The following is a 24,748-nucleotide window of genomic DNA, read 5'->3' on the forward strand; positions in this document are numbered from 1 at the left end:
ACAAATGACCACCATGTCTTTTCTACTGCCATCAGGTCCCTCTTAACAGTGTCCCTAGTTAATCTGGCTCATCACTGCTCCCTCGAAGGAATATTTTTTGAATTCACATAGGATATCTGCTGGCCAGGGACCCTCTAATCTGTACCTATGAATCCAGCATAGCTGTCACACCCAACAAGCAGTATTTTAAGTTTGAAGAACATACAGACCTTGAGTTAGGGTCAGGCTCTGCCCCATTGGCATTCTCTACCCTGGACCCTGATTGTTGCCTGTGTCTCCCTTACTACAGCTGGCCTTTTGTGTCTGAGAGTGAGGACCCTGCTCACCATCCCCTCCAAACAAGCTATTCCTACATTATTTAGCTTGTCTACAGTTCATGTTTTTGCTTCACACCCCTAAGCCTTCCATCCTTTGGGCACAGCCCAGGCCCTGTCCCTCTCATGATGCTTACTCTCATCCCTCAGTTTGAGCTGTGAAGTGTCTGGCACATACTTTTGGGTGCCAGTGTCTGCCAAAGCATTCTTGATGTGCTTGCCTCATTTCCCCTGCTCAGCTAAAAGCTTCAAGAGATCAGTGACTATATCTTTCTTGCCTTTCCATCTCCCCAGTACCTAGAACTATTAGTACATATCTAGGTGCCCAGAATGTGCTGATTGAGTGAAAGGAGGATCTAATATGTTCTTATTGTGTGTGCCTTCAATTCAGAAACCTGATTATATGAACAAGCTGAAATCTGAAGTCCTGTGTCCCCCAACTAGATTCTAAGTTCTCTGAATGTAGGCCCCGGATTCCTATTTCTTTACATTCTTCATGGCATCTGGAGCAATACTTGGGCAGCAGTAAATGGTCAGTGAGCACTTCTTGTCTTGCTCAGGAGTAGGGATGTGAACTGAAAAGATCCAAGGCAATGATCTAAAACTACATATATATTGTAGTAGCCTCAACAGAGCATGGATAAGGGCTAGACTTTACTGATAAGAACAGGGGCTTCTGAGAAGGAGTGCACACATCCCAACAATATCCACTAAATTCAAGAGAAAATCTGAAAACTTCTATATGTCTATTTTTTATTGAAAAAAAGAATTAGGTTTTATATTGTTCTTTATAGGTGGCCACAAACTCTGCATTTGATCTGTATGGCACAGATGGGGTGGGTAGTGTCACCCACAGTAGTTTGTTTTCATTAGATATATGAAAATAATTTCGAACTCTTTACATATACATGTAGATTTATAAATTTTATTATCTAGTTTAATCCCTCCAAAATGGACAAATGACTTTAAAAATTCTTGCGGAGAAACAGGAATTGTAGCTCCTACTAGTAAAGTAAGCACAAGTGAATGGCAAGAAAATGGCAGAAGTGCCTCTTTTCCTACTCTAGTTTGTCATCTTGGTTAGCCAGATGACAAGGTAAAAACAGTGGTGGTCTAACCAGATGTGACAAGGATATGGTCCAAAACGTTTTGAAATAGCCAAGAAGACTATATGAAATGTGGATCTACAGCCACTGTCACTGTATTATCCTAATCCTATATGCATAATGTTTCTGGAAGAATTAACTAATGGTATTTGAAGAACTAATGATTTTTGAAAATTTCTTTATTTCACTTTAACTTCAAAATTTCTATTTCTGCATTTGTCAAAACATTTGTAATATGTTAGTCCAATAGCTTATCTCTATGTAAATGAAAATAACTACACATATATTGGCTATATATGCTGAAAAATACTTTATTGCTAACAGTGCACGTTTACTGGGTTAGAGTGCCAGCCAAATGAGAGCATTCTTTTTAAAAATTATTTTTTAATATTTCAATTGCAGTTGGCATACAATATTATATTAGTTTCAGATAGTCAGCATAGTGATTAGACATTTATATAACTTACAAAGTGATCACCCCCGTAAGTCTAGTACAAACGTGGGTTGTTCTTGATGGCCCAGTTATCATCATCATGTCACACTGCTCTCCCATGGCTGTCTGACTCAAGAGCTGTCTCAGGAATGTGTGTTATTAGTCACTGTGATAATGGCACAGCTGGGAGGAGATGGGTCATTAAAAATTCATCATCACTGTTGATTTAGAAGTTAACTCAGGTCACACATCCTCTGAGGTCAAGGCATCTTTTGCTTATAGAAAAAGGCAACACTTGATAGAGTGTAGTGGATTTTTAAGATATGTATTACGAGTATTACACGAGCATATGGGTTTGTTTATATGTTTGGAAGTGAATAACAACAACAAAAATCTGGAATTTATAATTTGTCAAGTATGTTCTTAATTTATATTAACCTCACAATAACCGTGTAAGGTAGGAATCATCCCCATTGTATGACAAAGGATGATAACATCAGCAAGGGTAAGTGACTTGCCCAAGCTCACATATCTAGTAAGTATAGAACCAGGGTGCAAATCTAGATAATTGATATTAGCCAATATATAGCTGTTTGTTTCCAAAGATAAGAATTCATCCGCATTTTTATCAAGTTGCCTAATAATTCAAAGGTGTGGGTGTGGATAATTTCTAGACATGGAACGCTGGGCAACAGTGGACTCCATGCCCTGAGAGGGAAAGCAAAATGTTCACAAATGAGGCCTGGAGATGGAATATTCATTTCATCTATCTGTAGTAGGTGGTGAAAAGCAAGCCAATTTTGGTTAAGTGTATTGACATTGTATCATCTTATGTCATTTTTCAAGTGAAAGTTCTGCAGTTGTTTTTTCTTCTTTTTTTTAATCAAGAGATTCCTCCAAGGGGCTTTGCCAACAGTTTTCCCTAAGGTGTTCTGCAGAGCATCAGATAGCAACCTAAATATAATAAATGTGCATCTCTCTGTTAACAGGACCATTGCCAACTATTTGGTGTGGAGGATGGTTTATTCCAGAATTCCAAACCTTAGCAGGCGCTTTCAGTATAGGTGGCTGGAATTCTCAAGGGTAAGTTTTAAAAAGATTGCAATGTTACATCACTTGATAACTTTACATGCAGGAATAGTTTATATATTAGCTAATCCAATAAAAATCATCTTTAGGAATTGGACAGAGGGAGTTTTGCAGGCCAAGCTCTACTTTTTTTCTTTTCTTTCTTTCTTTATTTTTATTGAGGTACATAGAGACATAGAGTAAGGTACAGTTATGGTCCTTTGATATGACCTCAATATATATAGTTGATGAGGCTATGTAAGATATTTAGGGCAATACTTGGGACCATCACATTGTTTTCACTCTCCACCTTTTGTCAATTTATTCCCATTTTCCCCCATTTGTTTTTTCTTTTAAATATTTTTATTGATTTTTCAAGAGAGAGGAAAGGAGAAGGAGAGAGAAAAACATCGATGTGAGAGTGAAACATTGATCGGTTGCCTCCTGCACATCCCCCACCAGGGATTGAGCCTACAACCTGGTCATGTACTCTGACTGGGAATGGAACTGCAAACTTGGGGTGCAAGGGATGATGCCCAACCAACTGACCCATACCGGCCAAAGGCCCCCAGTGTTTTTAACTGGTTCACTATAATTATAGTTTTAATATTTCTTAGTGATGTATTTGTAACCATTTTTCATTTCAGTATTCTGAACACTTAAAATGTGCATGGCATATGTATTAGATAGTAAAGTTTCATCTTTAATTTAGGCATAGAGTTTCGTCTCTAACTGTATCTTAATCTTCAATCTTAGAATCTCTCTTAACTCTGCTAGGCCGAAGAGGCCTAAATCTAGACTCCTGGGAGACCTCATTCAACTGTCTGAAACACTTTTCTTCTCCTTCCTTCCTCATCTGACTCTTTGATCATTACTTCTCTGCCACTCTTATTCTCATTTTACATTGGTGTTAACTCTTATCTTTGTTTAGAGGCTTTTTAAAAAATCCTCACCCTAGGATATTTTTCTATTGATTTTTAGGGAGAGTGGGAGAGAGAGGGAAAGACAGAGAGACACATCAATGTGAGAGAAACAAACACATTGATCGGTTGCCTCCTGCACGCACTCTGACCAGGGCCCGGCCTGGGCAGAGGGGGGTTGGGGGGAGCCTGCAACTGAGGTATGTGCCCTTGACCGGAATTGAACCTGGGACCCTTCGGTCCGCAGGCCGCAGCTCTAGCCACTGAGCCAAACTGGCTAGGGTTGTTTTGGAGGCTTTTGTCTGAATAATTCTCCCACCACTAGAGAACTTAAGAATTTTGTGGCATTTAAAAAAAAGTAACATTTTAAGCCCTGGCTGGTTTGGCTCAGTGAATAGAGCGTCAGCCTGTGGACTGGGGGGTCCTGGGTTTGATTCCAGTCAAGGGCACATGCCCGGGTTGTGGGCTCATTTCCCAGTGGGGGATGTGCAGGAGGCAGCCGATCAATGATTCTCTCTCATCATTGATGTTTCTATCTCCCTCTTCTTTCCTCTCTGAAATCAATAAAAATATATTTTAAAAAAGTAACATTTTAAGAATTTAGTGACTTTAAAAATTTTTTTCTGTATTTGAATGATGAATTTTATAAGCTATGGTTTCATTTAACAAATGTTTTAGTTATCACAGAAACTGGTAAATACAGAAATTCTTAGTGGGTAATTACTCTTGAGGAGTAACACAATTATTTTGAATATATTTTGGCCTTTCAAAGTCACTAGACTATTGAGCTTTATATAGAACAGCATAAAAAAAACTATATATATTGAGGACATATCAAAGGATTAAACTACAAAAGTAGTAGATTTCATATATATATATATATATATATATATATATTTAACTCCTATGGATCACGTATGAGATAGTACCCAGCTGCTCTCTACCCCCACTGTGAAGAGAGTCAGAGAGAGAGGTGTAAGAAGTAGAGTGTGAAAATTTTGAGGTTAGGTATGAGAGGATGTTTCTTGAGTGTAAAGTGCTAAATATAATATTGACTTGCCAAAGAAAGTTGTAGGGTCGTTCTCTCTAGAGGTTTTAAAAATAAATTCATTCCTTCCCTCTGAGAGGGGTTGTGTGACCAGAGAGTAGAGGAAGAATAAATGAACTTAAATGTTAATCCCATTCGCCTTGTGCCAATAACCTGGGTCTAACATTGTTCAAGGGACGCCTCCAGCCACCATTCTCGGGGCCTCCCTTCCTCACTGCCTGCCTTCACTTTACATTTTGAGTGCCCCGGACTCTCAACCTCCGAGTGCAACTAAATAATATTTATTTCTTTGCTTTCATCCCCAAGAGTAAATCTTTGAGTCTTGCAAGTCCTGTTTTGGAACTTCCTTACTTGTTTGTAAATGTTTTCTTATAATGATTTAATTGGGACAGATGGGAAAAACATTTACATCTGGATTTTCCTTGGTTACCAGTGTGTTCTTTGCTATGACACAATGTAAATATGCTTCCTGGGCTGTTCATGCTGGGCCATGTTCTCCTGGTCTGCCTTGTGAGTTTCTGCCCAGAACAAGGAAACCCTCGCTGGGCAGGAACTTGGATCCCCTATTGATTCTAGACCTTTCTTGGTGGAACTTAAGTTCTCAGTAGATACTAAATACTCCCTGGACATTTGGACAGCATCCCGCCACATCCCTGTAAACTGCAGAAAAGTTATGCTATTGTCTAGATCCTTTTGTAATGGGATAAATTGGAAGGGATGGAGAATTATATTATTTTCCACTGTCAAATGTTTTTATTTGTTTTAATCCTCATTCGAGGATATTTTTCCATTGATTTTTAGAGAGAGTGGAAGGGAGAGGGAAAGAGAGAGAAATATCGATGTGAGAGAAACAAATCGATTGGTTGCTTCCTGCACACCCCGACCAGGGCCCAGGCCTGGGAGGAGCCTACAACCAAGGTACATGCCCTTGACCGGAATTGAACCTGGGACCTTTCAGTCCCCAGGCCGATGCTCTATCCACTGAGCCAAACTGGTTAGGGCTTTATTTAGTTTTAAATATAACTGGGGACAAGCAGAATTTTTTTCTTCATCTGATTTTACCTTTGGCTCTACTATCAGACACATGTATATGGGTGGGGTGTGCACTGTTTCATAGACTGTTTTCTTCAGGTTGATTTTTTTTTTCAGCCATAGGTTTTATCCAAGTGAAACTAAATCTGTATTGATTGTCTCCCACAGGTAATCCAGGGGACAACAACTTTGTTGCCTCAATGGGACAAATGTGTAAACTTTATCGAAAGTGCCCTGCCTTATGTTGTTGGAAAAATGTTTGTGGATGTGCACTTCCAGGAAGATAAGAAGGAGATGGTAAGTGCTGCTCCCCAACTTAAAGCCAGTGGCCGCTAACCAGATCTGACATGGATATGACCATCAGGCTGCAATCAGTTTCATATTGACTAAAAACGCAAACACAGAATGTAATCATGAAAATGAGGAAAATTTCGAACTGAGAAAAGTATGAAATCAAGCTACATAGAGTCAGAATTTTCCCTGGAGAAATTACATGTGCGAAGTCAATGCTTAGGAAAAAAGGGCCTAGATAATTTTATGATTGGCTATTTGAACTGTTGTAATTACAAAAGGTAGGGGTTTTTCCAGTCAGGACTCTCTGTTTTAGAGATGAGGAAGCCAGAGACCCAGAGATGGAGTGATTTGCAATATATTTAACAATTTTTAAGTGGCTTAAAAATAAGATGCAGGTTTTTTCTTCTCTCCTTATATTGTTTTCTAAAAACTAAAGGAGTGTGACACTTATCGCACAGAAAACACTTTGTGTCTATTTTTTCATAAACTTAAAAAGAAACCCTTTTATTCTGGAAATTTCTAAACATATGAAAGTGGAAAGAACAGTGTAATGAATTTCTAGGTACCTATGGTCCCTGGCTGTTTGTAATTGATGCAATGGCATTAATAGCCCAGCCAGATACATCTAATAAGAGGTGAGGTTTAGTTTCATTCATTCAGTCAAAAAATATTTTTTGAACACCTGTTGTATGTCAGATACTGTTCTAGGCCATGGGATACATAAGAGAACAAAGCAGACCTCACTGAGTTGACATCCAAATGGAAGGGGGGGTAGACAATAGAAACCACAATGTATAAATTAACAGGTGTGTTAGAAGATGACAATAACTCTGGAAAAATGAAAAAGGAGCTAGGGTAAAGAGGAATCAGGCATGCTAGAAGATGTGGGTGTGTGGGTTGTAGGATTAAATAGGATGGTCAAGGAAAACCTCACTCTGAAGATGACATTTGTCACAGATTTGAAGGAGGTGAGAAATTAGGTATGGCAACTATCTGGGGGAACAGTGTCCAGAAGGAACAGCAAAAGCCATAAGGCAGGGTTGTGTCTGGAGGGATCTAGGAATAGCAGGGAGGTCCACAAGACTGGAGTGGGAGGAATGAAGGTGAGAGAAATAGACTCTGAGGTCAGAGCAGTAATAGGGATGGTGGCATTTTGTAAGGCCTGTAGGTCATTGTAAGAATGTTGGCTTTACCCTGAGTGAAGTGAAGATCGAATGCAGGCTTTTAAGCAGAGGCCTGATGTCACCTAACATGTTGAGAGGATCACCCCGGCTGTTTTGTTGAGAAGAGACTATAGGGCATCAAGGATAGAAGCAGGGAGTAGCTAGGAGACTGTTGGAGGCACTAGGCCAGAGATGAAAGTGGCTTGAACTAGGTGGTAGAAGTAGGAGTGTGAGAAGGGGGTGGGTGCTGGATATATTCAGAAGTGTAGAGTCGATTGCTGACAGATTGGATGAGGGATCTGAGAGTAAGAGCTTTGAGTCTGATTAAGTGGAAGTATGGAGTTGTTAATTGATAAGGGGAATACTGTGGGAAGGCCAGGTTTGGAAGAGGAGATCAGGAGTTTAGTCTTGGCCCTGTCGAATTTGAGATTTATTAGACTTCCAAGTGAAGATGTCAAGGAGGCAGTAGGCTATATACATTTTGAGTTTAGGATAGTTTTGAAGGTTGGTGGGGAGAGGAGAAGGTGTGAAATAGTTGTCCAGGGGAGTGGGAGAATGAGGAAACTGAGGAAATGCAGTATGGCTGCCTGGAGGCAGTAAAGGTCGAGGTGAGTTTGGAGCTCATAAATTTAAAGAGATTCCGTACCTTGGCAGTGTGTTCTTGTTCATCTGTTTCAGCTGCGTTGGAGGAAGCTGTGCATTTTTTAAAAATATTTTTTTATTGATTTCAGAGAGGAAGGGAGAGGGAGAGAAAGATAGAGACATTGATAGGCTGAGAGAGAATCATTGATTGGCTGCCTCCTGCATGCCCTATACTGGGGATTGAGCCCGCAACCTGGGCATGTGCCCTTGACTGGAATTGAACCCAGGACCCTTCAGTCTGCAAGCCGACGCTCTATCCACTGATCCAAACAGGCTAGAAATATTTTTTACAAATGGCATGAAGCAAAATATCTAGGCATGATTAACTAATGTAAGGGAGGAAAAAATGATTTTCCCTCTATCCTTTTAGGTTCTAAGATCCCCCATAATTAAAGACCAGTTAACAGGAGAAAAACAAACAGAAGTTTAGTAACATGTATACCCCCTGTATACATGGGAGGACCCAGAAAGATTAAGTCCCGGAAATAGGCCAAAGCACCACCTTAAATACCATCCCCAGCTAAAGACAAAGATGTTGGAGTGGGAGGGGCAGTTATGGGAGGTGACCAGGAAAAGCACAGTAAAGGAAGGTAAGGTTGTTGTGCAGATTTAAGCCCATGCCTTCTCTAGTGATAAGGGTTTCTGGAGCCATAGTCATCCTTTTCTTCCTGGTACACAGAGGCAGACACCCTTACAATGGAGATTTTTGTTGCAAATGTTAATTTCTCTCACAAAAAGGTAACTTCTCGCTTTTTAGAGCTTCTCTTGTGTCTGGGGCCTCTCAAAACTAATCAGCCCCAAATAATTACTATGACAAAGAGTCATATTTTAGGGTGGTAGATTTTGCTCCCCTTCACTAATAACAATCCTACCTAATAATAGACAAATATGCAAATTGACCATACCTCCGACACACCCACAACCACACCCATAAGCCATCCCACCATCCAATCAGAGCGAGCATGCAAATTAACCCAAACCAAGATGGCTACAGCCAGAGAGCAAGGTTTCCTAGGTAACAGAGGAAGCCAAGCTTTCCGCCTGCCTTTGCCAGGCCTAAGCCTCCACTCAAGCTACAAAGTTTCAATTATAGAAGGTAAACAAATTCAAACAAATGGCGGCAGAATGGAGCTTGAGAGAGCAGGCCAGGGTTGCCACTGGCAACAGGGGAAGCAAAGCTTTCGGCACACCCTGGCCGAGCCCACCCGCTTAAGGCAACAAAGTTTCAATTATAACCCCAACAGAAATGGCTGCCGGAGCCCCAGGCTTGGCTCTGCTCCAGGCTACAAAGTTTCAATTGTAGAAGGAAAATAAATTCCAGATACCAGGGCCTCTGCTTGGGTTGCCATGGAGCGTGGCCAGCCTGCAAACCACCACAGGCCCCTCGCTTAGGCCGCCCCACGCCCCAAGGGAACCCCCACCTGATCCGGGACACCCTTCAGGGCAAACCAGCTGGCCCCCACCCGTGCACCAGGCCTCTATCTTATCTAATAAAAGAGTAATATACAGATTGACCATCACTGCAACACACAATATAGCTGCCCCCATGTGGTCAAAGATCCTGCCCCCATGTGGACACAAGATGGACACTACAAGATGGCCAGCAGGGGAGGGCAGTTGGGAGGCACCCGGCCTGCAAGGGAGGGCAGTTGAGAGGGACCAGGCTTTCAAGGGAGGGCAGTTGGAGGTGATCAACCCTGCAGGAGAGGGCAGTTAGGGGTGACCAGGCTGGCAGAGGAGGGCAGTTGGAGGTGATCAACCCTGCAGGAGAGGGCAGTTAGGGGTGACCAGGCTGGCAGAGGAGGGAAGTTGGGGGCAAACAGGCTGGCAGGGGAGCAGTTAAGCATCAACCAGGCTGGCAGCGGAGTGGTTAGGGGGTGATCAGGCTGGCAGGCAGAAGCGGTTAGGGGCAATCAGGAAGGCAGGCAGGCAAGCAGTTGGGAGCCAGCAGTCCTGGATTGTGAGATGGATGTCCGACTGCCCGATCCCACCAGGATCGGGCCTAAACGGGCAGTCGGACATCCCTTGAGGGGTCTTATATTGGAGAGGGTACAGGCTGGGCTGAGGGACAACCCCCCTCCGTGCACGAATTTCGTGCACCGGGCCTCTAGTACATTATAATCAACCATATACAAATATATGAGCAGCTTGGATGCAGGTTGAATTTAAAGGCAAACAGCAGCTTGAATTTAAAGGCAAAGAGAAAAGAAAGTCTGTTACGCTATTTCACATGGTTGGTATTATGGGCTGCTACATGATAATACCAACTGGTTGGTGTTATGTGTTGATATGTAATGCATAACTATGTATTATGTGCTGAAGTTCGTTTTGGAATGCCATAAATCTAAATGCATTTACCTGGATTTTTTATGTCTTTTGATACTTTGGAGAATTAAGCCATGTTTGAGATTATATGTTTGAACCTGAAAGTCCTCTTATTGCAAATAATTCCACTGAAGAATTGATGTCTTATTTCAAAATGCTCAATATTCCCATTGTGTGCTTTCTTTCACTCCTTGGTTGGAGTAAATGTGTTGAAATTTATCAGATAATCACAGTGGTAACATAACCTCTTGGAAGGATATAAAAACAATTAAGGGACAATGGGGGTGTTTTTTAATGTAGTGGGACTTTTTCATGTTAGGGTGTGACATTCTAAAACAAAGTTGATTTTGGCATTCCTATCCCCACCCCCCTTATTTTGATGTACATGGGCATGGAGGTAGTGTGATAGTTACATAGATACTCATCTATTTTGCATAAATTTATTTGCATTCCTTAAGCTGAAGCTGTTTGCCTCAGGAAAAACTTAAATTGGAAACTTACATGAGAAATATCTGGCTTTTTATACCCTGCTACAGGGCTCCCATCCCAGAACTACCTGGAACTACTGATTTATTTACATGAAAAATATTTTTTATTGTTAGCTACAGCCCAAAGAAAAAGAAAAACAGAAAGATCCCCAATGGGACAAATTCCAGAGACTCTAACTCAGACGGAAGGCTGCCTTTGTTTTATTTACAAAAATCTGTTGTTAAGCAAATGAACACAGAAGGTTAAACTTCAGGTACTTCTCAAACTCTGCTGTGTACAGGAATCACAGGAGGATCTCATTGCATTTAACAAGGATCTTTTTACCTTGGGTCTGGGGTAAGACCCAAGAATTTGCATAACAAGCTCCCAAGTGATGCTGATGTTGCAATTCCAGGGATACTTGGAGTAGCAAGGCCTTCACATCATTCATTTGCACAGTGGTTGGCAAACTCATTAGTTGTTATGCCCAGTGTTCAGGATCCCCAAAAACCCACCAGGAAGGAGCCGAGCCCGATGCAAAAGCAAGAGAACTTTTATTCGTGCTAGCACGAGCTCCCATCTCCAACAATCACCGCTGCTGCGGAGTGTGAGAGAGAGAGAGCTTTGGGAGAATAAAGATTTTATAGGGGGTCCAAAGCAGTGGGCGGGTGGGGGGGGAACGTTCGTGGCCCCGTTGATTGGTCAGGGGGCAGGGGCAGGGGTCTGGTTACACAGGGGCACTGTGCAGTTTGCCTAATTTGGACTGAGTCCACTTCTCTACATTCCTATTGGCAGGTTTATACAACTGTTACATTCTCGCTGTTTACAGGGAAGGGCAGCAGGAAGAGTTGTAGAATGGCGGGTAAAGAAACATTATAAAAGTAACAGAAAGGGCTTCATGGAATCAGTCTAGTTTAGCTCTATCATAGTCAACAGCCAAATATCAACAGTACAACGATTGAAAATTCTTTTGAGAGCCAAATTTTTAAAACTTAAACTTCTTCTAATGCCACTTCTTCAAAATAGACTCGCCCAGGCCGTGGTATTTTGTGGAAGAGCCATACTCAAGGGGCCAAAGAGCCACAGTTTACGGACCACTGCATTTGCAGTTAACCACTAAGAAACCCTGTCCTGGTGATTCATGTGAGCAGGGCAGGCTGCTGAGTTGGACAGCAGTACTTCTTTTACAAAAGTCCATTGCATTAGTACAAGGAACCTCTTCAGTTTTCAGATCATTGAAACTTTTCCCTGATTCAAATTGGTTTAAATGGACTGCCCCAAACCCTGTGTGAGGGCCTCCAAGCCTCTACCCCCCAACTATTTAGTTTTCCTTTGAAAACTGGCACCTAGGTTCCTCCAAGGGACTTCCTGCTTCTCAGTATTTCTGTTTCTATAGCCTCTGAATGGCAGGGTTGCTTCTGGTTAGCACCCTTTGTCATAGAGTTTGGGAGAGAGCATTTCAACAAGTAATTAATATAAAAGTTATTGGTGTTATAGTTTATATACTTCATTTCATACTAAGTTTTTGAAATCCCATATGTATTTTATACTTGTAGCACATCTCAGTTTGGATTAGCCACATTTTAATTGCCATGTATGGCTCTTATATTGGACATGTGGTTACCTATTGAACAGTGACCATCTAAAGAATTGAAGAGGGATCTCGTGAGTTCAGTGTAGCAGAGCTCAGTCTCTGAGTGAGCAGGTGCTAGTAGCCAAGACTGGGAAGGTGAGATCCTTGGTTCCTGACCTGCTAAGTTTCATGGAGGACTCTAATATCAGCAGGGAAGGACTCAAACAATACTGGGATTCATGGCCTGGGAATAGGAGTGGGAGCCAAGCTGCTACTTGATGAAGATGTTTCAGGTTCTCTGGCATACCAGCTTAGAGGAGGAGGGGAATTCCAGACCCTACTCTGATGTAAGCATCTTGGAGGCTTGGTTCTCATTGGATCAGGGACTGGGTTGGGTGGAGTCTGCAAGTTCAAGATGTTTAGTGCCTGGGAGGTGCAAAGGACTCATTCAAAAGCCAGAGGATCCAAGCTCAAATACCCTCAGAGTCAATTAGGAACATTAAATAACATACATGAATAAAGCTGGCTGGGTATCAGCAAAAACCAGGGCAAGTCCAACAATGAATGGTAATTGTCTCTGGGGCTCGGTGTCTGGGACACAATAGTAATGGAGAGGCATGAATGTGCTACCCACCGTTCAGCTCAGGCTGTCTTGTTGCAGATGCCCATCGAGGGTTACTAGGATTCTGGAGTGTTTTTTTGTTTTGTTTTTTAGAAAAGTCAGGAATATGGATTTTTATGTGAAAACTCCCACATTTTAAATCTTGGTCAATACTTCGGAAGCCAAACTTAATATATCCTGGGGAATACAATTTTGTGCTTTTAAACACTAACATTCTCTTTCCAATCTTCAGAACTCCAAATCAGGACCTTGTATGTCAGTGAACTTCTTTAATTTTTTGTTATTTAGTTGAAGATCATGCATAATTTTAAAATATAGCATATTAGCTGAATGTTGAACACATTGTTTGTGTGGAAAGTTATACACAGGGTATGAAAGTGGGACTCCTTTAGTGAATCCATGATGTACTGTCACTGTAAATAGAGATGTTGCTCCAGTGCCACTGTGACACACCCTGATCTGTATGTTCATGACCTCTACATGACTGGAGAGAGGATTAGGGAGGGGTATGTGTGTGCATGAGGGGAAGAGGGATGTCTAAAGTTATTACCTATAATTTTTCTCTTCCATTTCCTTTTTATTATTAACTAGAGGCACGACATTCGTGCATCGGTAGGGTCCCTAGGCCTGGCTGGCGATCAGGGCCAATCAGGTTCCCCGCCTCCCCACCCCCCTGCCTCCTCCTTCCCTTGCTCCCTCAGTGCCCAGCTGCCAACGCTGGTCGCCTGCCATGTTCCATACCACCCCTTGGTGGTCAGCGCATGTCATAGCAAGCGATCAAACTCCCGTTCTCCCAGTTGAACTCCCAGGGGGACACTTTGCATATTAGCCTTTTATATATATAGAAGATGAGAATTGATATCTGTAATATGTGAATAAATGCTCCCACATAGATATCCACATCCATGGAGGGCAGGTGAAGATTCCAGTGATGGCTGGGAAGGGATGGTCTCCATGGGCCTAGTGTGACTGATGGTCAGGTATAATGTTTTAAAAAATATGGCAATGGTAATAAAGTAGTTAACTTTTACTGAGGTTTAACTGAATGTCTGGCACTCTTCTAAGTGCTTCCCATAAGTTAATTCATTCAATCCTCACAATGGATCTATAACTGCTATTATTGCCCCCATTTTCCAGATGATGAAACTGAGGTTCAGAGAGTAAATTTCCCAAGAACATACAACCTGAAAATGGTTTAGGTAGGTTTTAAGCCCAGATGATCTAGCTTTAAGCCAGTGCTCTATTCCCTTGCTTCTCTCTAAAAAAAAACACTAGAATTTTTACCATTTTCATGACTGTAATGAAGAGACCTGTCATAATGAGGAGACTCAGCGGCTTTTTTAATAATTAATTCACCTTTATCAGGATATTATTTATTCATATATTAATATATTATAAAAATAAAAGACACACATTTTTCTATTAGCATTTTAGAGATAGGAAACAGTTGGAATAGATTTTGCTTCTAGTATTTCAATATTTTAAAGAGAAATACAGTTGAAATCTTAATTCAAGTCCCACTAGTGGACATTGCATTTTTATGTTCCATAATTTTCAGAAGAAACAAAAAGAAATAAGTTGAATATCAGAAAATTCATCTAAGAGCAACTTTCTAGGTATATTTTTGGCTCAGTCCACACACTGAGTTCAATTTCCAGTATTTTCTACATATATCATTATGAGGAGTGATCCTTGATATTTGGCATGGTGACCTAAGGCTCTGTAAGATTTTTCATCAAAAAGTCTTTTAAAAAAGTTTACCATCCTTTAGTTACTAAGGCAAATGTGAAATTGTCCAAGAACAATTTTCTATTAACTGTTGAAGCAAAAAACAACAACCACAAACAAACCACAGACGATCTTCCTGCTTTAACTGTCATTTCTAGAAAATTCAGTGAAATTGGAGCTCCCATTTAAACATTTTCGCTGAAGCAAGTTATTAAAGCTTATCATTTTATTTCATGATAGTGTCCCAAACTACTTATCTTTATTCATATATCTCAGTTCTGCCAATAGGCATTTTTTTTTCTGCTCCCTCAAATTTTTTGTGTTTTTGTTATAGGGTGAATCCTGTTAAAGAAAAAAAAAATTCTGATACTTGTTAAAATGCTAAGGAAGACTTTATTCAGGACTATTGCAAAAGGTGTGAAGACTTTCACAGTAGGGGAGAGAGGTTGGATTCAACAGCTGGGGATTTATGGCCAAAAAACATATTTGAGGGGATCAATGGATGGAAAATTATTAAGAGGAGACATCAAGGATCAGGGGACTTTTGCTGAAGGCAGGCCAGAGTGGTCAGATATCAAGGGGGTGGGGTTTGAGTAGTTTGACCAAATAGGTATGTATGCTGCTCAGTTATAAAGGGTAGAGGATTCTCTCTAAACTGACTTAATCAGGATTCTTGCTAAAACTGGGCTGTGTAGGCCTGGCAAGGACAGGGTGGAGGCCAAGGTCAAGGCCTACTAAAGAAGAGGGCTTAGCCCTAGCAGGTTTGGCTCAGTGGATAGAGCCTTGGCCTGTGGACTGAAGGGTCCTGGGTTCACTTCCAGTCAAGGGCACATGCCCAGGTTGCGGACTCCATTCCCAGTAGGGGGCGTGCAGGAGGCAGCCTATCAATGATTCTCTCTCATCATTGATGTTTCTCTCTCTCTTTCCCTCTCCCTTCCTCTCTGAAATAAATAAAAACATATCTTAAAAAGAAGAAGAAGAAGAGGGCTTAGCCCTAGTTGGTTTGGCTCAATGGATAGAGCGTCAGCCTGTGAACTGAAGGGTCCCAGGTTCAATTTCAGTCAAGGGCACATTCCTGGGTTGTGGGTTCGATCCCCAGTAGTGGGTGTGCAGGAGGCAGCCGATCAATGATTCTTTCTCTCTTATCATTGGTGTTTCTAGCTCTCTTCTCTGTCCTCTCTCTGAAATCAATTAAAAATATTTAAAAAAAAAAGAAAAAGAGAAAAGGAAGAAGGCTTAGAGGAATCTGGCTGAAGTTTAGTCAAGGAGAGAGTCTTTGTCAACCCTCAAATCAAAGCTAAAGTCACTGGTTTCTTATACATTAAAACATTCTGTATGTATAAAGAAGGTTAATCTAGTTGTCGAGGAACAAATCTTTTATTACACTTCAGATACAGACTTTACTGAGTGAAGAATTAAAACTTTACTTACTGTGTAAAACAATTCTCTAATGTCTCCTGTACTCTAGTAGCTTATTCTTCTTTTCTCTTTATGGTAAAGACATTGTTCATGTCCTCAAATAATGAAATAGATGACCTACAGTATCTTCCAAGTTTCTGAGCTGCTCTGGTGAGCAATTCCTGTAGTAATTCTTATCCCAAGAACAGGTTTCTCCTCCCACCCCATACTGCTGCAGCTGGTGCCGAAGACTTAAGTACCCACATGGGTCCAATTGCAGTGGTGGAGTTTGAACTTGCAACCTCCATACACTAGGAGTTCACCTCATTAGTGAACCAAGATAATTGAATTGATGTCCTGCAATTAATATTCAAGTTCTCCCATTCCCCCACTCACTGTTTCTCTCAGTGGTTGAGTAAATGAGATGTAACTCTAACGTTGATGGCAGAAGTCACATGAAAGTCAGTGTCATTCATTATAGCAATGCTCTGATATGGAAGGGTTCTTCGTTCCCTGCAGATGCTGGTACTCATGAGGATTGGTCTCAGGATAGCCATTCTCCACAAGTCATGCAAAGAAAGGATATCCTCTCTGGTACCAAGTGTCCCTGTTTCTGTTTGTCTAGTCCAGTGATGGGCAACCTTTTGAGCTTGGTGTGTCAAACTTCGCCAAAAAACTGAGCATAACTCAGGTAGTGTGTCACTTTGAGGAAAAAACATTATTTTGCAAATGTTTCATCCTCAGGAGCAGCAAATGTTTCATCCTCGGCATGCGGCCGTCTCAGCGGCCACGTGTCATCAGAAATGGCTACGCGTGTCAGTGCTGACACGCGTGTCATAGGTTCGCCATCACTGGTCTAGTCAATGGTATCAGCTACAATGTCAAGATCAGTTTCTCTGGGATTTGAATTTTAAAGGTCTTTAAATATAGTTATAAGATATTGACATATAGAAATTGCATCCGATTTTCTGCAAAGTTGCATTAGCATCTCATATCCCAGCTCTACTCTTATTAATTTGGGCAAGTTAGTTAATCTCTTTGCACCTCTGTCTTCCTGTATAAATGGTACAGGAGTTTCTGCTGCTAAAGTAATGCTGCATAATGATAAATCACAAAACCTCAGTGAGCTTTACCAATAAACAATTATTGCTGATACACCTGGAGTCAGTTGGGTTCACAAGGGCAACTCTGCTTATTTTGGCAGGCTTCTCGAATGTCTGGGGGTTGGCTGGTCTAGGTTGGCTTCAGCAGAGGTGATCTGGATGACTCGGCTCTGCTCCAGGTGTTTTACTTCCCTCAGCCTGGCTAGCTTGGGCACGTTCTCATAGCGATAGCAGAGGTGCAAGTGAGCAAGCAGAAAACTGCGAGGCCTCTTGAGCCCAAGCTCAGAATTGGCATAATATCATGTCTGCATTCTCTTGACTAAAACAAGCCACAAGGCCAGTCCAGATTGACAGAGTAGGGAAATAGACTGTGCATTTTTAGTGGAAGGAACTGCAAGGCTACACAGCCAAGGGTATGGATAAAGGAAGGGGTATAGAATTTAAACCTCATTGCAGTGAATCAGATAGGGATACAAAAGTACAGTAGTCTCCCCTTATTTGTGGGGGATAGGTTTCAAGATCCCAGTGGATGCCTAAAACCATGGATAGTACCAAACCCTATATATACTATGGTTTTTCCTATCCAGGCATACCTTGGGAATATTTTGGGTTTAGTTCCAGACCACCACAATAAAGTGAGTTATAATGTTTTTGCTGGTGGAGGGTCTTGTCTTCAATTTGTAAAAAGGGCAGCATCTGTGAAAAGCAATAAAACAAAGCACAATAAAATGAGGTATGCCTGCACATACATAACTGGTAAAGTTTAATTTATAAATTAGTCACAGTAAGAGATGAACGATAACTAATAAAAAATAGAACGATTATAGCGATATATTGTAATGAAAGTTATGTGAATATTCTCGCTCTCTCTCATCACCGATCTGATATCTGATACCTACTAAGTGACTAATGGGTGGGAAGCATATATAGTGTGGTTCCGCTGGACAAAGGGATGATTCACATCCTGGGTGGGACAGCATAAGATTTCATCATGCTACTCAGAACAGCATACAAGTTAAAACGTATGAATTGTTTATTTCTGGAATTTTCTATTTAATATTTTTGGACTGTGGTTGACCACAGGTAACTGAAATCATAGAAAGGGAAACAGTGGATAAAGGGGGATTACTGCACCTACCTCATTGGTTTACGGTGAGGACCAAGTGAGATAATTTTCAGAGAAGGCTTTGCACAATGCCTGGTGCATAGTAAGTGCCCAGTGAATGTCAGCTACTGTTATTACTGTGTGTCGTGCCTAAGATTAATCATAAAGAGATAATTCATATCAAAGTCCTGGCATAAACTGTGACAACTCTTCTGCACTGAGAGCTCATCTCTTTCTATTTTCTCTTAGAAAGAGTGAGAGTGAGGAAGGTGCCTGGGGTTTTTGCTGTTCCTAGTCCTCCATACATGCCCATGTAGTAGTTTTCAGTTGGGGTAAAGATCCTTTTAATGCTAGTGCCCTACACATTTCAGAACCTGCTCTATCATTTAATGCTAAATCTGGCTCAGAGAAGAGTCTCATGAAACTACTCAAGGAGTCAAATGTAATTTCCATAACAGATCGAGGTTTCACAACTATCCACTAAATTTCATCACAAGAATGGAATCAGACCCCAATTATGACAGTTCTTTATAAGCAACCTTTGATAAAATGACACCCAGCTCAACAAATAGTTTAGAAATCCCATTGGAATGCTCTTGAAATAAGTCTGGACACTACTCTTGCCTTGTCCTTGAGTATGCTTCTACAATGACAGCACATTTGGTCCACCTTTCTTGTTTGTTGTCTACATCTCTGGCTAACATTGGACTCTGTTGCCTTTGCCACATAGTCTTGTTAAGCATATCTGATCAGATCTGTGGACTGCAAAGACCCTATACTGGAAATTAATTCACTGGAAGAAAGCATTTATGCCCTCTAACAGAGCTGAATTTTTGAAGTGACCAGGCAGAATTATTTTGCTCAGGGGAGTTTACCCACAGCCCAAGTCCTGATCATTATGAGACCGGTTGACTTCTAAATTTTATTCTGGTCTTTATTTCATTCCCATTCAGATAATGGAAAGTGGGAAACAGGAAAAGATGAGTTATGAAATTAGAATACAACCTATCTGTTCATATCCAGTAAATAGGATTTTACTTCTTATTTCCTCCACCCCAGTCTCAGGCTTTTTAAAAAAATGTATTTTTTATTGATTTCAGAGAGGAAGGAAGAAGGAGAGATATATAGAAACATTAATGATGAGAGAGAATCATTGATCGGCTGCCTCCTATACACCCACTATTGGGGATGGAGCCCACAATCAGGCATGTGTCCTTGACCCAGTCTCAGGCTTTTTGATAAAAGGACACACTAAACTTTTGCACCACCAAACTAGCATGCTTTATAGCATGTCTGGGGCTCAAATAACCTGATATCCTTTTTTTCTTTTGCCAACATGATTTTTCTTTTGCAAACTAGCTATGCAAGTTTGTTAATCCTGACAAACTGATATGATTTGTTTTATTAGCTCGCCTGGCTGCTAGAAACCTCAGCATTTTCTAACTATCCTTAGTTTTTCTGAATTTACCACTTCTCCCACCTCAATATGGGCCTTCTTTACTTCTTATTTTAGTGCCATTATTATATCTTTATCAAGAATCAATTCAAACCCATTTTATAAATAGAGTATGTAAATAGTGAGTAAATGAATATTTAATATTTATTGGTACATTTATTTATTTAATGTCTCTATTTCTAGTAAATTGCCAGAAAGAAAATTTTTAGGGACTTCCCTCAGATTGTAGCCTATTTCTTTAGGGCTAGCCACATAAATTAATGATAATGATTTTCATTTTTCACATTCACTAATCAAGTGGTTATAACTTAAGGAACATTGCCCTGATCAAGACAAGAGGGATACCGGAGAATTTTTTATTGTTCCTCACCCGAGGATATCTTTCCATTGATTTTTAGTGAGAGTGGAAGTAAGGGATAGAGAGAAACATCGATGTGAGAGAAACACATCGATTGGTTGCCTCCCACGTGAGCCCCGGACAACGCTGGGGATTGAGCCTGCAACTGAGGTACGTCCCCTTGACTGGAATCGAACCCGAGACCCTTTGGACTGTGGGCCAATGCTCTAACCACTGAGAAAAACTGGCTAAGGCAGGAGAATTTTTAATGTTAGGTTTTATTAAGATATTACTTATAATTTCTAAATTATTAAAGAGGAAAATCTATTCAGCATTGTCTTATTTAAGAATTTCATTAAAATTACATTATTTAAAAATTAATACATGTACTCAACCTTGAAGATTTTTCTTTTTCTTCTTTTTTAAGAACTCTATTGTAATTGGTAGAGTGTCCTCTGTGTTTCTACCAATTGCCAGTGGAAATGGGCTTCTTGGGGTACCATGAGGAAAAGATTTTATGGAGGCCCCCATAGGAGGATGAGGTATAGTGGAAAGTTTTATTTCTGTGAAATTAAACTCCTGAGTTTCCTTAGGTCCTACCTCCCTCTGTCCTGCCCTAGAAAAAGCCCCATTTTGTCTTCAGCAGGGCTAAGATCAAAGCCAGTGCCCAGAGTTTCTGCTCCATATTTGCACGGTCCAGTCCAGCATCTGGCCAGGATAGCTTGTGTTCCCAGCTGCAGTCCATTGCATGTGGGCTTCTAGGGTCACATGGCTATGGAGGGAGCATGGGTGAGTGCTAGGAAGCAGGAGTGAAACAAAAGGAACAAGAGAGTGAGAATTCCTTTGGGGATTATGGCTCCAGCCCCTCTGACTTTGTTCCCAGATTAGACTGACAGACAAGCACCTCTACATCACCTCAACTTTATGGCACATGAGCTCATCTTCCCCTTTGTTGAACCCCTTCTTCCAGTGATCTGCAGGGAGTGTGAAATTGCAAGTTCCTGGTGAAGCTGCCCAGATGGCCATGCTTATAATATCTGGCTTCCCTTCACATCTGTTCTATTATTAATATGAATAACTAGCTAATTACAATGATAACACTATCAGCCTATGAGTATTTCTATCAGATATATTAATATATATTGAAACCATTCTTAGCCATCTGTCCTATACCATGCTGGAATCACCAATTTCAGAATGGACTGGGCTAACTTACTGAATCATTTGATTTCCACTAAAGTTTATATTTGGAATAACTGCTGGGATAACTGTTGTACTTTAGCATATCTACATATATAAAAGCCAAGCGTCCAGAACAATGGAACAACCAGAACGACTGGTCGCTATGATACGCACTGTGGTGGCCAACTGGCCTGAATGGGTAACGGATCGACCCCCCCCCTAAACCTCCCTCGGCCCCTCCCCCTGGCCAGCCCCACCCTTGATTGCCCCCCCCCGCCCCCAACCTCCCTATCAGTCCAGCCTAATCGGCCCCCATCAGGGCAGGCCAGCCGGAACCCACCCGTGCACGAATTCGTGCACCAGGCCTCTAGTGTAAACAATATTTGATTAAGTTTCACTTATTTGCTGTATATCCACTGGAGGTTATGAAAGCATAAATCAATTTGTATTTATTGAGCAACTGCTATATATATTATGCGAGAGATGAAATCATATCATGTGAAAAATACGTGAGACACAAAATTGTAAAACTGACAACTTTATGTTCACAGAACATTGTAGGGAAGGAAAAATGAATTTTCCCTCTACCTTTTCAGGTTCTTGGCTGAGACCCTTCTGTTCTTAAAAGATATATTAACAGAAGAAAAACAAACAGAATTTTAATAACATGTACACCTCCTGTATACATGGGAGAGATCCAGGACAATTGAGTAACTTTTCAAAACAGACCAAGCCTCCACCTTAAATACCATCCCCAGCTAAAGACAAAAGAAAAGATATTGAGGGGGGAGGGAAGCCAGTTATGGGGGGGGGGGACCAGGAAAAGCATAGTAAATGAAGATAAGATTGTAATACAGATTGAAATCTTTGCCTTCTCTAGTGATAAGATCTTATTTCTAGATATTGAGTCATCCTCCTCTTCCTAGTAAAGAGACAAATGAAGATTCCCCTTATGAATGTCCATGTTCAGAGCTTTTCCTTTGTCTTCTGTTTCTTAACAGTAATCCTTATGCCAAAGAGGCATATTGTGGGGTTGCAAATTCTGATCCCCTTCAACGCTTTAGAGTTTGCTTATATATCTATGATCTCATTTGATCTAAATCATGATCCAAATAAATATAAATGGCAATTAAACACACACCTATATTCTGATTATATGTCTAACAGATCTCAGAGAAGGCACTGAATGTGTGGGCTTAAGTGTTTGGGATTCATGCCTATGAGGTAGGATCTGAAGGGTCCCAGGTTCAATTCCCGGTCAGGGCACATGCCTGATTTGGCCACATAGGATGTCTTTATTGCTAGAGACTGTACTATAGTCTATTAAGCATGCATTAATATTATGTCTAAAAACAATGTTACATATCTTAATTAAAAATACTTTATTGCTAAAAATGCTAATGATCACCTGAGCTTTCAGTAAGTAGCAATCTTTTTTGCTGGTGGGGGGTCTGTGAGATATTGACGAAAATGCAATAACTGTGAAGCACAATAAAGCAAAGCGCAGTAAAACAAGGTATGCCTGTATTGGCATACGTCCCTTCAAATGCATTAATTGAACCATCTTGACTCTTTATAAAACACATTCAGTTCCTATATCCATACGATGGGAAAAAGGTTAAGGAGAGGTCAAAAGAGAAATAGCAGGTGAGACAATTTGTAATTTTCTAAGATAGAAGAATCTCATTACACAAAACCTTTGATGGAAGCATAACAGGTGCATGCATATGCATGTGTGTCTGATGTAGAACACTATGGGAAAAATCCTGGGGTACAGAGAATGAGAAGGGGAACCAACTTTTAAATAACACTGGTTGAGGTAAGGAAGTAACAACTGCCCATAGACCAATCAAATGAACTGTATTTTCACAGTGTAGATCCATAAAATTAGAAATAAATAGATGCCTAACAAGTTGCTGCTTTGCCTGGAGGGCCGTTATCCTGAATGTGACCGATTTTATCATAACAACACTTGGGTTAATTTTTATATGTTATATTTTGACTTTTGACTCTAAATAAATATTTTTCTATGGATAACTTCACCCTATGACTTCCACTTTAAGTAATTTCTATTAATATTATATGTTGCCTTGTTGGAGCATTAGGTCAAGGTTTGATGAAGTAATACAATTTCTTTCTCTTTATGCATTTTAAAATTATAGCAGGCTTTTGCTGCCTCAGGGAACATGACTTGACTGAAGGTGATATTATTATGTGATGCTGTAGAGTAGTTTAAAGATAAAAATCAGAAGTGTTCAGTGGATTTATCTTTGTAGTTCCAGCATGCTAAAATCATTATTTCTCTTATTTGTATTGACATGCCAACTAATGACATTAATCAGCTTCAAAGATTTTTCTCGTTCTTGAAGTCTGCTGGGGTAGTTCAGCACCATTTCACAGAAATTTTATATAATAAGTCTGTAAAGTCTACAAAAAAGAGAAAGTTGAGAACCTGTGATGGGGTCTGGGGCGAGGGGTGGTGGTGCCTGAGAGGACTAGGGCAGAGAGTATTGAGGCTCATGGAAAAGCAAAGAGGGAAGTGATCACTATTTGGGTTTTGACGTCAATGAGAGGGCCACAAAGATGCTGAGTTACCAAAGAATGAATATTTAGGGAAGACACAGGTGGGCAGTGGGGGTGGGGAGAAGGGCAAGAAGGAAAGGAAGAGGTAGAAGGAAGCTGCATATGAGTCAGCTGTTTATTACTCTTCATCCTGGCATAGGCTGAAATCTTTTTGCCTCAATTTTTATTTACATTTGGCATGCCAATCAGCAGTGTACAGACAGAGAGCTTTGAAAACTTATGCAGAATGCTTAAAATGTTAGTTAATTTGATAATCATTATAATGCCCAGGAATGGCATTTAAAAATCCACATATAAGAGGACCCATGGCAATCCAAACCTGTGTTGTTCAAGGGGCATCTGTATTCTTTGGATACCGTTCCCTTTTACCCTCTCATGGTTTATTCACGTCTTTCACTCCCATATTTTCAGTGTTTTCCTCCTCACTGGGTCAAATCAGTATCTTTTTTTTCAATTTTAAAAAAGACATTTTTTAGAGTGTTTTACATTTACAATAAAATTGAGAGCAATGGGCAGACATTTCTCATATACCTTCTGACCCCACACATGCAGTCTACCATTATCAACATCACTTAACAGAGGTACATTTGTTTACCAAAGATGCACCTACACTATACATCATAATCACTCAAAGTCCATAGTTTACCTCGGGTTCACTCTTGGTGTTGTACATTATATGAATTTGGATAAAAGTATAATGACATATATCCATAATTATAATATCAGACAGAGTATCTTTACTGCCTTAAAATTCTTTGTGCTCTGCCTATTCATTTTCTCTCCCCACCCCCAACCATGGGAACCACTGATTTTTTTAAATTATCTCTATAGTTTTGCCTTTTCCAGAA

The 24,748-nt window shown here is 40.6% G+C and overlaps 1 protein-coding gene across 2 annotated transcripts in view; it reads left to right on the top strand.

Moving 5' to 3' along the window:
* Nucleotides 1-24,748, top strand: part of PHEX (phosphate regulating endopeptidase X-linked) — a gene marked incomplete at both ends in the record, with an annotated part of 195,990 nt that overhangs the window by 60,649 nt on the left and 110,593 nt on the right. For both annotated transcript variants that reach the window (XM_079764383.1, XM_079764384.1), the window contains 2 exons: nt 2,843-2,936; nt 6,090-6,218. In XM_079764383.1, coding sequence (XP_079620509.1) covers nt 2,843-2,936; nt 6,090-6,218 — 223 coding nt within the window. The remainder of the gene's footprint in view (nt 1-2,842; nt 2,937-6,089; nt 6,219-24,748) is intronic.

The sequence above is a fragment of the Cnephaeus nilssonii genome, assembly GCF_951640355.1.
Source record: "Cnephaeus nilssonii genome assembly, chromosome: X".
In the NCBI taxonomy this organism is placed as follows: domain Eukaryota; kingdom Metazoa; phylum Chordata; class Mammalia; order Chiroptera; family Vespertilionidae; genus Cnephaeus; species Cnephaeus nilssonii.